At 38.3% G+C, this 14,950-nt stretch overlaps 2 protein-coding genes across 3 annotated transcripts; one reads left to right on the top strand and one right to left on the bottom strand.

Annotated features, from left to right (window-relative positions):
* Positions 1–298: 298 nt before the first annotated feature.
* Positions 299–4,481, bottom strand: LOC131299055 (eukaryotic translation initiation factor 6-2). The gene is made up of 8 exons (XM_058324596.1): positions 4,316–4,481; positions 4,142–4,201; positions 3,725–3,821; positions 3,536–3,621; positions 3,381–3,425; positions 2,354–2,484; positions 1,187–1,297; positions 299–827 (listed from the first exon to the last, which is right to left on the bottom strand). The coding sequence occupies exons 2-8, from the start codon at positions 4,149–4,151 to the stop codon at positions 570–572; spliced, it is 738 nt and encodes a 245-aa protein (XP_058180579.1). The 5' UTR covers positions 4,152–4,201; positions 4,316–4,481; the 3' UTR covers positions 299–569.
* A 1,886-nt stretch (positions 4,482–6,367) lies between these two features.
* On the top strand, positions 6,368–14,925 carry LOC131299052 (uncharacterized). 2 transcript variants are annotated; one of them, XM_058324593.1, is made up of 16 exons: positions 6,368–6,589; positions 7,448–7,568; positions 7,839–7,922; positions 8,036–8,104; positions 8,200–8,271; positions 8,350–8,586; positions 9,343–9,453; positions 9,540–9,653; positions 9,841–9,966; positions 10,056–10,124; positions 10,272–10,378; positions 12,307–12,390; positions 12,498–12,585; positions 13,136–13,255; positions 13,436–13,620; positions 14,297–14,925. In XM_058324593.1, the coding sequence occupies exons 2-16, from the start codon at positions 7,455–7,457 to the stop codon at positions 14,607–14,609; spliced, it is 1,893 nt and encodes a 630-aa protein (XP_058180576.1). In that variant the 5' UTR covers positions 6,368–6,589; positions 7,448–7,454; the 3' UTR covers positions 14,610–14,925. The 2 variants fall into 2 exon arrangements, with proteins under 2 accessions (XP_058180576.1, XP_058180575.1); XM_058324592.1 differs by having other exon boundaries at positions 6,384–6,589; positions 7,385–7,568.
* Positions 14,926–14,950: the final 25 nt, after the last annotated feature.

Genomic DNA, 14,950 nt, shown 5'->3' with positions numbered 1-14,950 from the left:
GATAGCAGATTCGAGGAGGTTTTCAGCCGCTCTCGGGTTGTGAATGAGGCAAGTTTTGATAAGGTGCGTTGGGCGTGGCTTTGGTTGATGTCTATGATGGTCTTGCATTGTTCAAGAATGAGGCTTTTTAGGGTTCTCTGTGAGAACTGGGTGATGGTATTCCACCATTTCCAATGGCCGAGCCGTTCAAGATTTGTCTAATCTCAATGTCAACAAATGCATAAAAAGAGGCGATTTTCGATATCAGCTTAGGACCATCGGCCCCATGGCAATCCCCAACCAAGTGAAAGCGCAAGAGTTTCGAAATAAAACAACTCACAATTATGACATCTATCTGGTACATAGAAAGGTAAAAACGAATACACATTTTCAGGTATGCGCAATTCAGAACAGACAACCCCATCAGGTACAGATGATTCTTAACAAATAAATAGGTATCAACAAAAACAGAACAATTTTTTTATTTTTTTTTAAAAACATCAAATATAAGAGCAAGTGTTTTCGACTAAGAGAAACAAGGGCAATGCGGTTGAGACAGGGAACTAAATGCCCAAGAACAGCCGACTGGTTCAAACATAGCTGTCGATCAACGATTTCCTCATCTCATCAACAATGGCACTGGGTTGGGCTTCTCTCAACTTGAAGACGCTCTCAATAACAGACAACTCTGTTGCTGTGGTGTCTGATCCACAGAATGCTGTCCAGTCATTTACTGTCAAGCCGGCAGCTATTACTTCGCTACCACGGTTCACAGTTCCCGCCACCAGAGGAACCTGAAGGAGGGTTGAAAGCTCGTCCAAATCTTCAATGGACGTATGAGGATGGACCTGCTCCAAAATAAACTTTCATTGGAAACAGCGGGGGAAAACAGAAGCTGTTTTCTTCAGAATTTATTTTATGGAATACGTATGAGAAACTTCTTTCTTTCACGGTTTCAAATGATGTTATGTGGAAAAGATCCAACTTCGAAGAAAACATTGGAAATACGTCTTGTTATTATCCTCACTTAAAAATGGCTACGATATTGTCGTAACTTAATTTCATGTAAAAACAATTGTTTTGTGTGCAATAACAGTTTCTGAAAACTATTCCGCAAAGCTAATTCTGAAGACATTAACCATATGGAATACAATATTCACAACTTGATTGTTAAAGATTGGCTTGATGAAAGGATAAGAGTTCTTACCAGACCACCTTTATTGGAGATGGAGCAGTAGCTGCCCACAAGAATATTACCAGCAATTGTTTGCCTGAAAACCTCTACCCCAAGAACATCAGCAATCATTTCCTCGGTTTCCTGCATAGAAAGGCAGTACATGAGCACCATGGAAAAAGCTTCCTAACTGAGGTTTTGCGTCAATACAAAGAAACTGATGTCCAAAGCCTGCTGATGCTAACATCTACCAAAATGTTGGAAACCATTGTTACTCAAACCCAATATAATGATATGATTCCCAAAAGCAGTATACTGCCACCAATGACCAGTATAATAGAATGCTGCAATTAGTCGAGAATATATTCAAGGTAACAACTAACAAATATCCAGGAACGTAGGTAGTAAAATGCTCTGTCACAGGATGAGGATATCCACTCCGCATAATTAACTTGTGGTGCTCCTTCAATAACTTTAGTTCCATTCCTCCCCAAATTTCTACATTGACCGGAACTCGGGGGCAATTTGGAAGTTGCATGAGAGAGAGAGAGAGAGAGAGAGAGAGAGAGAGAGAGAGTCTAATATGATCTCTCCAAGGACAATTGCAAAACAGAAGGGGACAGGAAGATTGACAACCACATAAATACAACATATAGTTGCCTATGAACATATCAAAACCTAAAAATGCAGATGGCTGTCTTTCTCCTTGGTTTCTAGACGTTAAGGCAATCGATGTGCTATGCAGCTTTAAAAGTCATCATCAAAAGTTAGGACAAGGTAAGGCAGCTACCAAATGCTAATCCGAACAAACCCATGTAGCATTAAAGAATGCACCACCAGACGACAACTATCAATTGCTAACCCAAAATAAACCTCTTGAGCATTCAGGAATGCACCACTTGACCAAAGTGGCAAGGAAAAACAGCTTTATCAAATGAAAATTTATTTCTTGGAGCTTGAAACTAACTTCCCACCCCTTTAAGTAATGACAATAAACTATTTCATCACCATAACTCATCAGACCACATGATAACAACATCCACATGCCTCAAAGTCTAGGGAGCATAAAAAGCTCAAGTGCTGCAATTGACAAATTGGAGTAGAACAGAGACACATAACAGACATCATTAATCGCTACTACTATTTCAGGGACAGGAACGGACAAAATGACTTTTGCACCAAATAAACAGTCAAACTTACCCTGTCAAGATCAGTGTGTGTTAGAGCAACATAATCATTGCATGCAATGCAATTCCCAAGAGCAGATAGCCTCTCATCAATGCGCTGAACAACAACTTGATCTGGCAAGCTGTTTCTCAGGTGTTGAAGTTCTTCAAATAAGAAAAAGTAGTAGAAAGATGAGCCCATAAGCCAAGAAAAAAGCCCATCAAAGGTGACTTTAGCAAAATTATAAATGTTTAAACTACATTTCAAACAATCATGTTCATCACCACCGATATCTAACAAATGCAAGATCCACAACGAGTTATGTCCTGTAAAACTATAAAAGTTCAAATCTCGGTGAAGTACAACCACCGCCAAATATATATTCTCAAAATTATCAACAACAAAAGAAGGATACACAGTTACACACCACAACTCAAATGAAGTTTGAGCTGTGCAACTGAATTTATCCCCCATCCTGTGGTGATCTGGCGGTTACCAAAATGTAGACGACTAATGAATTCTGCCCAGTAACCTTAGGAAATCTAGTCAGGTTGATCCCATTGTCCCAATATATCTACATTCTAGAACTTCTCTTGCAAACTTACATGTCAACTTAATCCAGTCGGTCAAGATTAATGCATAACCGCAAATTACTACCCAAAGACAAAAGGACACAAGAAGAGAATGTGTCATAAGACATAGTACTATTTACCCCATCAAACTAAAAAAAAAAAACTGGTACAATTACAATTGTATATGCATAGACAGAGGCATGTAGACTTCTAGCTGCAGGTTCAAGAAACAGCAATGGGAGGTAATTTTGGAACCACGAGAACTATTGTAACACAAAGCAACATGAAAATGTCATCCTACTTAAAATCCCCCTATGTTTGTCACACCATGCCCTTTTTACGGAGCACCCCATCACACCCCCAAACAGCATAGTCTCTAACCTACTAGGATATGGAGTAATTACATATTCCTCCCTACAGGACTCACCAGAGTATTGGGACCTCCTACCTTTACAAATGAAAACAACAAAAGAAGCTTGCAGCATTACCTTGATCAGTGGTGGTGTGAGGCAAGAGAAGCCCATTTTTGTTTCCTACAAATAACAACCGAGGATACATACAAAAAGAGATTAAAGCTCATGGCTTTGCGAGAAAGTGTTCAATGATTCCTCCACGAGACTATAAAAGACTTCAAAATCCTTACCAGCACAAAGTCGTCCAATAATTCGAGTACCGCCAATTGAGGTTTTAACCACAGGAATAACATCTGCTAACTCGGACTCAAACGTGCTGCACACAATCCAGCCATTGAGGCATTACAGCCTTTCGAAAGCCATATACAAAACAAAAGAAAGCAATGAAAAACTCACACATCCCCGAAACCCAAACAAACCTGTAGAAACTTTCCGAACCCCCAATGGCAACCAGACAGTAGGCATTGGTCAGCTTTGAGAATACCCCAATTTCACACGAGTTCTCAAATTGAAGTCCTGCGCAAAACCCATTCACATTTTAGCCAATCAATTACATTTCTACAACTATTATGGGACTGGCACACACTTTAGCTTCCTAAATTACCCCTTTAAACTGCCAAAAGAAACTACCAAGAAGGGGGAAAAAAAAGAAAACACCCCAATCATAAATTACCCCTCTTTTACACGGTTTGCACATATAGCGTGTGCCCGGGCGTCTAGTCTGTAATATATCTACATACAGCTAGGGAAACAATGAAGATTTGGGAACCCGCAAGAGGTAATTGATATGCTTCTATACGTATGTACACATATCAGGGGGTGTGAATATAACTTACTAGTTGCCATGACGATAAGACAATCAGCTGAACGTGCAAAGAATCGGAGTATTACAGGACCTGCAAAAAAGTCGATTTCAGGAAGACACAAAGAACAAATAAACGACTTCGAGTAATCAGAGATACGCGTGCATAGGAGAGACGTATGCCTATTTGGATCTCTTTATGGATTACCAGAGGGAAGTTTTACAGACGGCTTTGATCGGAAAGCTCTGGCCCGTATTCACCAATGGCAAGGCTCCAGCTAGGGTTTTATAAGCGGTTAGGGTTTTGCAGAAAAGGGGAAAAGACTCGATTTGATTCTATAGAGTAGTGTAAATAGGGCGTTGTCTGGCAAAATAAGTAAAATGGCTAATATTATGGCGTATTATTCAAAAAAAAATTCACATTAGTTAGTTTTTTTCTGATTTTTTGAGAATTATTACTTTTTTCATGACGATGATCTAAAAGGTAAATTTTTTTGTTTTTATTCAAAAAAATTAAATTTTAATCTTAATTTTTTACTTTATAGATCTTTGTCATGAAAAAGTAATAATTCTTAAAAAAATCAATGAAAAACTAATAAATGTAATTTTTTTGAATAAAAAAAAATATTTGACTTATTATGCCAAATAAGACCTGGAAGGAGTAGTAATATTTTAAAAATAGTTTCGTGTTAAGTAAAAAAAAAAAGATTGCGACAAATAATTCAAAATTATGTATTCACCTCAATGAACAAAACAAAACAAAATAGTATAGTACCAACATAAACCTCAATTATAAAAAATTAAGAAAGACCTTTCATATTTTTTTTTGGTTAATAAATTTACTTTAATTTTGATCATCATCTTCTACTTTTTAAATTCTTGTTATTCAAAAGAATGATTAGGGGATTGTCAATACTTAAGCTTAAGAGTTTGCTTCCTCCTAAAATTTCATATTAAAAATCTCTTAGAGCTTGTTCATTTGTGGGCTTTAAAACCCCTTAGCAGGTCCCTTGTACATTTTCTATGTCTCCGTCTCTCCACTCAAACCTCCTTCAAAATCCAAAAAAAACAAACACTAGGTGTTATAAACTCATTTGAAACCAGTTCATATAGAACTCTTTTTTTTAATCTTCAATTCAAATAGAAGTTTGTTCTAGTTTTAATTAAACTCTCCACAAGTAAACGATGGAATTGAACTCTTAAAATTAGTCGAACTGCATGTAAACTGATCCGGACAGATGAGTTATATATTGACCCCTCCCATTTTTGTTTGGCAAAATGGGTGCTTCCTTGGTGAAGTGCGGATGAGTGATGTCCACGCCACTTTCTACGCTTGTCCTCCAAGCACAATTAACTCTGGCCCCACTGGGTCAACTGAACTCAAATTTGGACTAGCTAGCGCCAGCCGCCAAAGCCATTTCCCCGTCCAAAATTTGGACTGGGTTACAGACAGAGCTATCATTAGAAACGCAAAGCCCAAATCTAAGGCCTGGGTTTGGGATTCCCCCAGCCCACTTTGTTGGGCCCTGTTTTTTGTCCGTTGGTAGAAACAATAAAGATAAGTAAAACGACGGTCAATGACGTGTTTTGACAATTAATACCCGTCAAGGATATATTGAGAACATTTGTTAATGCTGAAAATATCTTTGACGGGTATTAACTATCAAAACACATCTTAAGCCGTTATTTTTCCTAAAGATATGGGTACATCATTTGGTGTACACTAAATGCACACTGCGTTTGGAAAGATCCATTTTGGGGTGCCACTTGAAAGAGATCGGAGAAGCTCAATAATTTTAAAATATATTTTAAGGATTTGTGTAAAAAATCAGTTTTAATCATTCGGCCTAATAAGTCAAATGACTTTTTTTTGTCTTTATTCGAATTTTTTTCGCATTTGAAGTTTTTCGTCAATTTTTTTGTTGATTATTGCTACGTCATGATGAGCGGAATTTAAAAAATAAAAAATTACGATCGAAATCGATTTTTTTAATAAAGACAAAAAAAAAACTTATTGACTTATTTTTATCGTTATTCAAAAAAATTTTAAATCTGATCATAAATTTTATTTTTTTAATTTTTATTGTCACGACGAATCAATAATTTATAAAAAAATTGACGGAAAAAAAAACCCCATTTGGTTTACTAGGCAGAACGACCCGATACCTCCATACGCCAGTGTGGGAGTGAGATTCTAAAAAGGTAGGCCCTCTGGATATTCGTGTAAAATCTGGTAAAAGTGTAAAAACTTAACCAGGGTTAAGAGTAGTTAGGGTTAGGGTTTGTGTGGGAAGTTTGAACAGCCTAGCTTCCACTTCCCATACTCGGTGTGGCGGCAAAGAGAGAGAGAGAGAGAGCGTCTAGAGAGAGAGAGAGACTGCAACTTCAAGCGCGTGCGGGCTTAGGGTTTACTGCAAAAGAACGCCGACCAGACCAGACTTCTCCCCTTTTCTCTCACTCTCCGATTTTCCCTCTCCTGCTCGTAAGCTCCCTCTCTTTCTCTATCCGCGCGTGAGTAATTTTATCTATGCTTATGTATGGGCTTGTGTAAAGGTAGGAGTTTGGGGGATTCCACTCCTTGTGTATGATATAATCTGATGTACATGCATAGCATGTATCAATTAGTTATGGACCTACCCCGGTGGATTGTTTCCTGTACCTCAAAGCATAACAGTTTTAACTGAGCTGATCATATTCATCTTCTACTCTGATGTATACTTGAGAATGGGTCAGTTTCAAATTCTGTTTATGGTAGCTGGTTAGATTGTACTGCTTAATTCTGAAATTGTGCATTAAAAGAGTATGACTTTTTCGTATGGACTAGGGATGGAACCAAGGGGAGGCCGCCACCCCACAGTTTTGAGTACAACCCGTTTCAATGGTATTATTGGTTATGAATGTTTTGAAACCATATGGGTTTTGCACCCCGGTATTTTATAAAGAATTAGTACTTGTCTCCTTAAAGTCACAAATGTTCATATCACATCTCGTGTTACAAAACATAGTAGTGAAAATGAATATAGATAAACAACTAGGGGATAATTTAAATAAGATTGATTAGAATGCTGAGTCTATTCATGATTTGGAGGACTTGGAATATATTTCTGAATTTGCATGTTCAAGTAGTTTGCAATGCAAGACATGCTTTGAAATCTGAATTCGGTGATAAGTATGACAAATATCCTAGGGAATTACTGTAGAGTCTAGTAATATTGCATACAACTGGAGTTTTAGGTTATAAAAGTTGCCATTTCTACTGTGTTTTTCCATTTGGCAGGTTTAATCTATGATATTTACACTGTTCGGTATCATTGGGAGCATTAGTATTACTTTTTTGTAGAGACACCATGGGAGTGGAATTAGCAGCTGGGAAGGCAGGACTAACCGAAATGGAGGATGTTAATTTCACTGATTTGGAGGTGGTACGTTTCGTTCGCGATGCCCTAACATCATTCACCATGGTAAGTAAGCATTCCAGAAAGTTAAGATCCATCGCCTAATGTGAGATGGCGAATTTGGTTTATTTTCCCTCCTCTCTTGGCTACAAGCTACCCTTTGGGTTATTCCTGTGTTTGTTCAGTGAAATTGAGTTTGTTACTGTTTAGGGTCAAGGGTTTTCAGTAATACTAGTAGGTTAGTTGAAGATCTGTCATAATATGTAGAAGCGTAGTATGCAGTTTTTTTAAGTCAAAGGCTTAGCATGTTTATAATCCTGAACTTTGATGGCTCAGGGTGACCGCGAAAATTATGAACAACTAATTGGGGTTATCCATCACACAAAAAATCTTGCCCCAGATGAGGTGGCACTACTTGTGGTATGTTCCTATGATCAAGCTTATAAAATAGTAACTTCATTTTTGTATTCCCCAAGTACCGTCATCATTTACACTATCTGTTCTTATTTGCCTTTGTTTTTGCTGCTTGGCAGACAAGTCTAAAGGCATTGTCAGGAGCAGTTTCTTGTTTTGATAATGTTCACCATGAGCTTCTTTCTGCTGTAAGTAGCTAATGTGTGAAAACACAGACTTTTTGCTGCATCTTGTGTATCATTGAGGCTGACTATTCTATGTTCTAAGACGGGTTTGCTTTCAGATATTTGGAATGAGCATGTGGCACTATAGTCCTGATGTGATGGATGCATTGGTCGAGCTAATAATAGCCTTGGTACGTCAGCATGTTGTAATACTTGCAAGGTCTTATGTTGGATTCATCTTTATTTTATCTTATTTTATTGAGTTGCAGGCTGCTGCAAGTGGAAAATATATTGATTCTTGCTTGGACATGCTTGTAAGGAATTTTATGCCTCCATATAATTTCTTAGAGTTACTGAAGCAGCCACGCGGTCTTGCAAAGAAGGACCATGTTCTTGATCGTGTGCATTCTGCGCTGGAAGACATTGCTGATTTGATTCCTCTTGCACCGCTGAGATTAAAGCGAATTGTTTGCGATAAAATGCCACACAGCTCTAATAAGGAACCTGTGAGTTGCAACGAATCTACCCAATGTTGATTTTCATTGGTTTACCTTTTTAGTTTTTAGTGTAAGATTGTTGTTGTACTTTACGAGCATATTGGATGTTGCCGGCATATTGTATATTTTCTCAAAAGCAAGCAATCAGAGTTTACCACGATTATAATTTAAAAGATTGTGTGGCTGGTGGACACTCTTGTTTGGCTTGTTCATCATCTAAGCCAAACATAGAATCTGACCTATTGGGGACTTTTCAGTCATCCTTGATTTCATGGTTATTTATGCTCCGATTTTGGTTTCCTGTCATAATTGGCCTGATCATGCGCCCGCGAATTTGGATCCATGTACCATGAGCTGAACGCATTTATACAAGCTGACTATTTACTTTCATGGAACCTTTTTATTGGGGCATGTAATGACCTTTGTAAGGTGTCTTTGCTTGATGCATAGACAAGCTTGTCCTTAAACATTGGAGTTGGGTTGCATGTCTCTGGTTCATAGTTAAAAACGCACGGTATGTATCCTACGATTCATATCGTCTCCTTCCAAAAACTATACGTATCCCACCCCGTATCCTTTTTGTATAGAAATAAAATCCTATGATACGATGACACATCTTACAGCATGTTTGCATATCTCAATTCGGTACGTATCCTACCATTTCTTGTTGAGAAAAAGTCGTACCATTTCTGCTCATGTTTTTAATAGAGTTTGTAAACAATTTGTGTGACAGTTGTCTGATTATGTACTCATCTGCTGTTATAGATGATCGTGATATATGCAGAAAACATGTTAAGATTGGAGAGGAGTGTTATGGGAGAACTTGTTGGGGACATGATGCTTGCAGCCGTGGTGGATAAGCTGATAGATTTGGATGTGAGTTGTAATACATCTTTTGTAAAACACTCTGCTGTAAGGAGTTGCACTTATCAGTCCTAAACTCGTTTGGGTATTTCTTACAGGTGGAGATAGAATGGGAGGATATTTTACAGGATGATTCTGGTAAAGGCATATTTGAAATGGAGCTAGAAGGTGTGGAAGAGACTTTAGATGATGCTGATCAAGAGGGTGAGCAGGTATGTTGGTATTCTTGGGTTAAAAATAAGTTGTTGTTGGCGGGTGCTGTAAACATTAATTTTTCTGGCAAAAAGTGGATCTTAAGACGAATTTGTTTCAGTTTCTGCTTTTACAATTTCTGAGCTTCTCTAACCTGTCCTCATATTCGGCCTTCATTGTTGCATTGATGCAATATCTCTTTCCCAGCTTCCAAGAGAATATTCAAGTGGGAGGAGTTTTCGGGGGAATGCATCTGCGGAAAAATTAGATAGCATGTTGGTGCTTATGTTTGAGCATCTCAAAACTTGTGCTAAAGATGGTCATTTGGCTAAAGTAAGCACATCATTCTGTTAATTGATAGAGATATTTTGTCTTCTTGGATAACTGATTGATATTCCTCTTTTCATTTATGCCATAATTAGGTATTTGAAACTTTACTCGAGTCCTTTCAGATTACTGTCTTGAGTGCGTACAAGTCAAAGTTTTCTCAGGTACTCATTCCTGGTGTCATGTTAGATATGATTTGTGTGCATAAACTATCGTATTAATCACATTAACTGGATCTTTGGGCATCACATTTGAGAAGCAGCATGAGTTACCATATTTTCATTTAAACTATGTTTATTTACATTTTGCAGTTTGTAATGTTCTATGCCTGTTCACTGGATCCTGAAAATTGTGGTACGAGATTCGCGGATATTCTGGCAGGCATTTTTCTAAGCAGTTCCTATCCCCCTTTTAAGAGGTAAGGAATAAGAATATTTAGTTCTTTTATGGTTCTGCCTTCTTGTTGTATAGCATGGTGCCAATTTACCAGTGAGATACGTTTTGTGATTTTGATCTGGATTTTTGTGGTCGCCATATTGATATTGATATTGAGTCAACCCCGTTAACTGCCCTTCTGCACAGGGATGGTGTCCATACCCACTCAATCCCCTACGCAATTGCCTCAAGTGTGCCTTCATTAACCACCATTATGCCGATAATTGTCTGCGAACTTAGAAAGCTAAGAATGGTCATTCTTGGGCAGACCATTCTCTTAAACACAAGGGAGAACCACTTTGATCGAGATTTGTAGGATCGTTCATGTAAATTTAGATGAAGATTGTATAGACACGAGCTTGTGGTATATCTACACCTTATTCCAGACCAGCTAACGAAAATGCTGCACTTCCACGACATGGGAAAAGGGATCATGGGGTGAAATACAATATTTCCAGGACTAAGAAACTCGCAAACAAATATGTTCTGCCTAAGCCATACGTCGTGGCACTCTTTATATCTAATCACATTTCGAGTTTTAAGAGATCTCAATCTATGATGATGCTTTACCTTCTGATTCCGACCTAGTGGAAGGATAATGAGGGGACGTCTCGTAACCTTGTGGGGTCAGGTGTAATGAATCCTGAGGTTGGCACATCTTTCCTTGGAGCTGTTTCTTTTCCCATCCCCCCGCCCTGGCGTGGCGCTTCGCTTCCGGTTCTTCTAAAAAATGAAGTGACATATCCCTTCTTCATTGATCTGGGGGAAAAGGAGCTGTCTTAACAGTTGGGAATAATCACTCCTTTCAGTAGCATGGCTCACTCATTCACTTTCTCATGAACCTGAGCATCTCATTCTTGCCCTCTATCGAGCCCCTTTCATGCTCCTCTTTGTTGTCCTATTGGACTCCTTGTGAGCCCTTTGGGGAAGACTCCACGACTTTGACTCTTTCAGCAAGCACAAGAGGCAAGCTAGCGTAGGCAACAGTCATAAAAGGTCTTTAGATAATGCTGTTTCCTAGCTAGATGTGGTAGTTCCTGTTCCAAATTAGGATAGAAATCTAAGTGGCAAATCACTATTGGTTTGAGGCTTGCAGCAGATCAGAATGGCGAAGGGAGATAAAATTTAAACATGTATTGTGTATTGGATTTTCCTCTAAAGCTTTTACCAGCTGTTATTGTAGAAAAATTGCTCTACGAATTATAATGTGCAAACAATCAATTTTTACCTGAGCTTCAAGCAGCTTTGATTGAGTGATAAACTAATAATCATTGGACTATGATTTTGTGTGGTGACTGGAGCTTGATAAACATTCTATTCCATTGACTTTGGACGAACCTACCTATGTAAAGAGGAGATAAATATATTGATGAACATATTGTTCCATGGATGTACCTCGCCCCTGATCTGTGAGTGCGCTTGCTTGCTTGCATTCTCATTCTTCCTCATTCATCTCAAGACCTATGTGACATTGGTGGATGGCAACATATTTGTTTTAAGGGGTTGTCAGGAACATTACTTTGTTTGGTTTTGGTTTTGAGGGAGGTTTTTGGGGTAATGAGTGGAGATAAATAGATAGAGAAATGAGCGTACTAACTGTAGAGAAACTTATCGGGGACCTTGCATTGAGAGAGGGGTTGAATCTAGAGACCCAAAACGAACAGAGTCTAGGACTCTAATCATCAGGCAAATTCTACAGTGAATTGCTTTCAGTCATTCTTTGTTTTTGTGACTGTTTCTGATGCAGTGATGCAGTTATTTCCTGCATGTGTTTTTTTTTTTTGATTGATTTCTGCAACCATGTTAGAAGTCGAAATCTGGAGCTTGAATAACTGGAATTTAATTAGTTCTGCATTTTTGTTTTTGTGCTTGTCTATGGTGTTGCTAATTCTTCTATTGCTTCTGCTGCAGGATGAGTGCTGTTGCTTATCTTGCTAGTTATTTGTCCCGTGCAAAATTTCTATCAGTCTCTTTTGTTGTTAAGATGGTGCAAAGGTTCCAGTTTTTTCCCTTGCCTTTGAATTTCTGTGTTCATCCTTCAAATAAGGGAAAGCGAATGTGGATTTCTGATAATTGCCGTTTTCCATATTTGAGGTTTTCAGGCTAGTTGGTTGGTGTTGGAATTATTGTGAAAATCAGGATGGTACTATCAACCCAGAAGCTCACAGAGTTTTCTATTCTGGATGCCAGGTATGTTATGGTTTGACAACTAGGTAATGAACTGCAAGCAAAATATAAACTTTGTGTCATAAGATTTTGGAGGATATTTGGAGAGATACTGCCGCTCTTTCTTCTTAAAAAGATGCAATTTTGTTTTTGAAGATTTTGTGTTTATGCAATGTGTATAGTATGGTTTCTGAGCTGAAATTCACAGATGGCGTCCATGGAGTTCTGTGTACACGTTGAATAGTACTTGGTTCTTGTTCATGATGTGATATCCATTGATTGGGATTGCAATCTTGTGCCTGTCAGAAGGGAAAAATTTATTCCATTGTAGTGTTTTCCACTCAATATGGTTTTCCTGTTGGTGGTGCATAAAACAGTCAGGTTTTTCTGTTCATTTCAATATGACTGGAAATTGGGTCTCAGTGAGAACTTCTTATAATTGCAAGAACCCTGAATGTTTTTATACCAGATTTACTTTGCAGAATTTGATTGTTAACATGTTAGTTACATTGTAAAGTTTTTATTTAATTCGAAATAGTTGCACGTTTTCTGATGTCATCTTCCGGTTTCGCAGGCCATCATGTACGTGTTATGCTTCCGTATGAGATCAGCAATGGATGTTCCTCGTCTAAAGTCTCAACTTTTCCTTATGCCAATAGAGGCAATCTTGAAACATCCATTGAACTCGTTGAAGGTGAAGCGCCCTATTCAATCTCTTCTCACAGACCTTTAAATTACAAAATGGATGGATTCCTCATTGCTGTGAAAACCTGTACAAGCACATTTATGTTCATGATTACGTAATTTGCATCTTGGTATGGTCTCATTCGTGCAAGCTACAGTGTCTTATCTGTACTTATTGTCTTCTCGATAGGTTTGCCTACCGTCTATAGTGGGGGAATTTCTCCGGCAGGCAAAAGCAGCTCGCCTGTTCATGGTGTCGGAGACCTTTGTCTTTAACGATCTGTTGGAATCAGAACTTTCCAGAGCGTTTGGTGGAATGGAAAGGCTCGACATGTTCTTCCCGTTTGATCCATGTTTGCTAAAAAAATCTGACAGGTAATTCTCTCACTTATGTTTGCTTTGCCTTCAAATGTTTTTTTTTAAATGTTGTTTACGTGTAGTTGAAAACTGCTCATTTTAAAGGAAGGTCTCTGAATGCAAGCAATGTTTAGTTGTTCTCACACGTCTTTTGATGGGGTTTCTGGCCAGAAGTTTGAATCCGCTTATATTTGGCATGCCTATCTGCAAGTTGGCTTGGTTGTTGTTTTTGAACCTTTTCAGTTTCAGGTCAATTTGTTGCTTTTCTGATTCGTCTCGGCAAGAGGGATGAGCAAAGTAAAAAAAATTGACCGAATGGTAAAAAAAAAAGGTCTGCTAAATAGGATAATTATTAATTAGCCCTCTTTTCTTTTTTTTGAACGTTTTTCAGATTTCGTTAGGATTTGTAATAGTGTTTGCCAAAAAACAAAAACACACTGGAGACAAAAATAAGCCAATTACGGAGAAGACAAATTAAGAATCTGCCTTGTTGAAGCAACATTTTGTTTTGTTGAAGCAAATTAAGAATCTGACTGGAGCAGATTATTGCATCTTTCAGCAACTTCCACGCTATCTAGTTTTTAGATCATGATTTAATAACCTTGCGTTTGCTTCTGTATAATTCTAACTTTTTCCTCCTTGCCTTCTTTTTTTTTAAAATGTCCTGACAACTCATTCTGGGTACTATACGCAGGTTCATCCGTCCAAACTTTGTATTTTGGTCAATGGTTAGAACTACTTACGATAACGATGACGAAGAAGGTAGCAGTGACGAGGATGTTTTTGAGGATTTTACAGGTGGGAGTGGGGAGAATGTTGTTGATGATGCAATGGCCGCGAGTTACGAGGATCATGATATCGATCTTGACGAGTTTGACTATTCAATGAACAAAATGTCCATCACCCCCAAGAATTCGTTGAAGTATCGGTTTGGAGGTGAATTACGAGGCGGTGCTATGCAAATGCCCTCGAGAATCAGACCGTCCATGAGTCCAGAATCCTTGTGATGCACAAATGGCTTTTTACCTTCGTAGCAGAAGGACCCAAGGAAATGGTCCATCAATTTGCCGACGAATTCCTCATCTCTTGAGAGATACAAGATGCTGGGCAGGTGTAAAACTAGTGTGTGCTGGAGTTTCTCCTGCGTAATCTGTAATTTCAACTTCGAAATCATCTAAATGTTTTTGCCCCCTTTTGTTTTTCCAGTTATATATAGGTAAACTAAGCTCAAGAAATGTAATCTCTGTTGGAGAATTGTGAGTTCAATGCTTGTATAATTATTATTCATTGGTTATCGGATGTGGAGGCACCAGATTTCCCTTCTGATTGCAATACTTCCCAAGTAGTA

The sequence above is a fragment of the Rhododendron vialii genome, chromosome 8a, assembly GCF_030253575.1.
Source record: "Rhododendron vialii isolate Sample 1 chromosome 8a, ASM3025357v1".
Lineage (NCBI taxonomy): Eukaryota > Viridiplantae > Streptophyta > Magnoliopsida > Ericales > Ericaceae > Rhododendron > Rhododendron vialii.
This window is presented reverse-complemented; position numbering and strand designations above follow the sequence as displayed.

Coding starts and splice junctions, on each gene's coding strand:
- LOC131299055 (XM_058324596.1), bottom strand. Junction 2,485..3,380: donor TCACACCACCACTGATCAAG/GTAATGCTGCAA, acceptor TCTTATTTGAAG/AACTTCAACACCTGAGAAAC. Junction 828..1,186: donor TCTCCAATAAAGGTGGTCTG/GTAAGAACTCTT, acceptor ATTTTGGAGCAG/GTCCATCCTCATACGTCCAT.
- LOC131299052 (XM_058324593.1), top strand. CDS start 7,455: ATGGGAGTGGAATTAGCAGCTGGGAAGGCAGGACTAACCGAAATGGAG. Junction 7,923..8,035: donor ATGAGGTGGCACTACTTGTG/GTATGTTCCTAT, acceptor GCTGCTTGGCAG/ACAAGTCTAAAGGCATTGTC. Junction 8,272..8,349: donor TCGAGCTAATAATAGCCTTG/GTACGTCAGCAT, acceptor ATTGAGTTGCAG/GCTGCTGCAAGTGGAAAATA.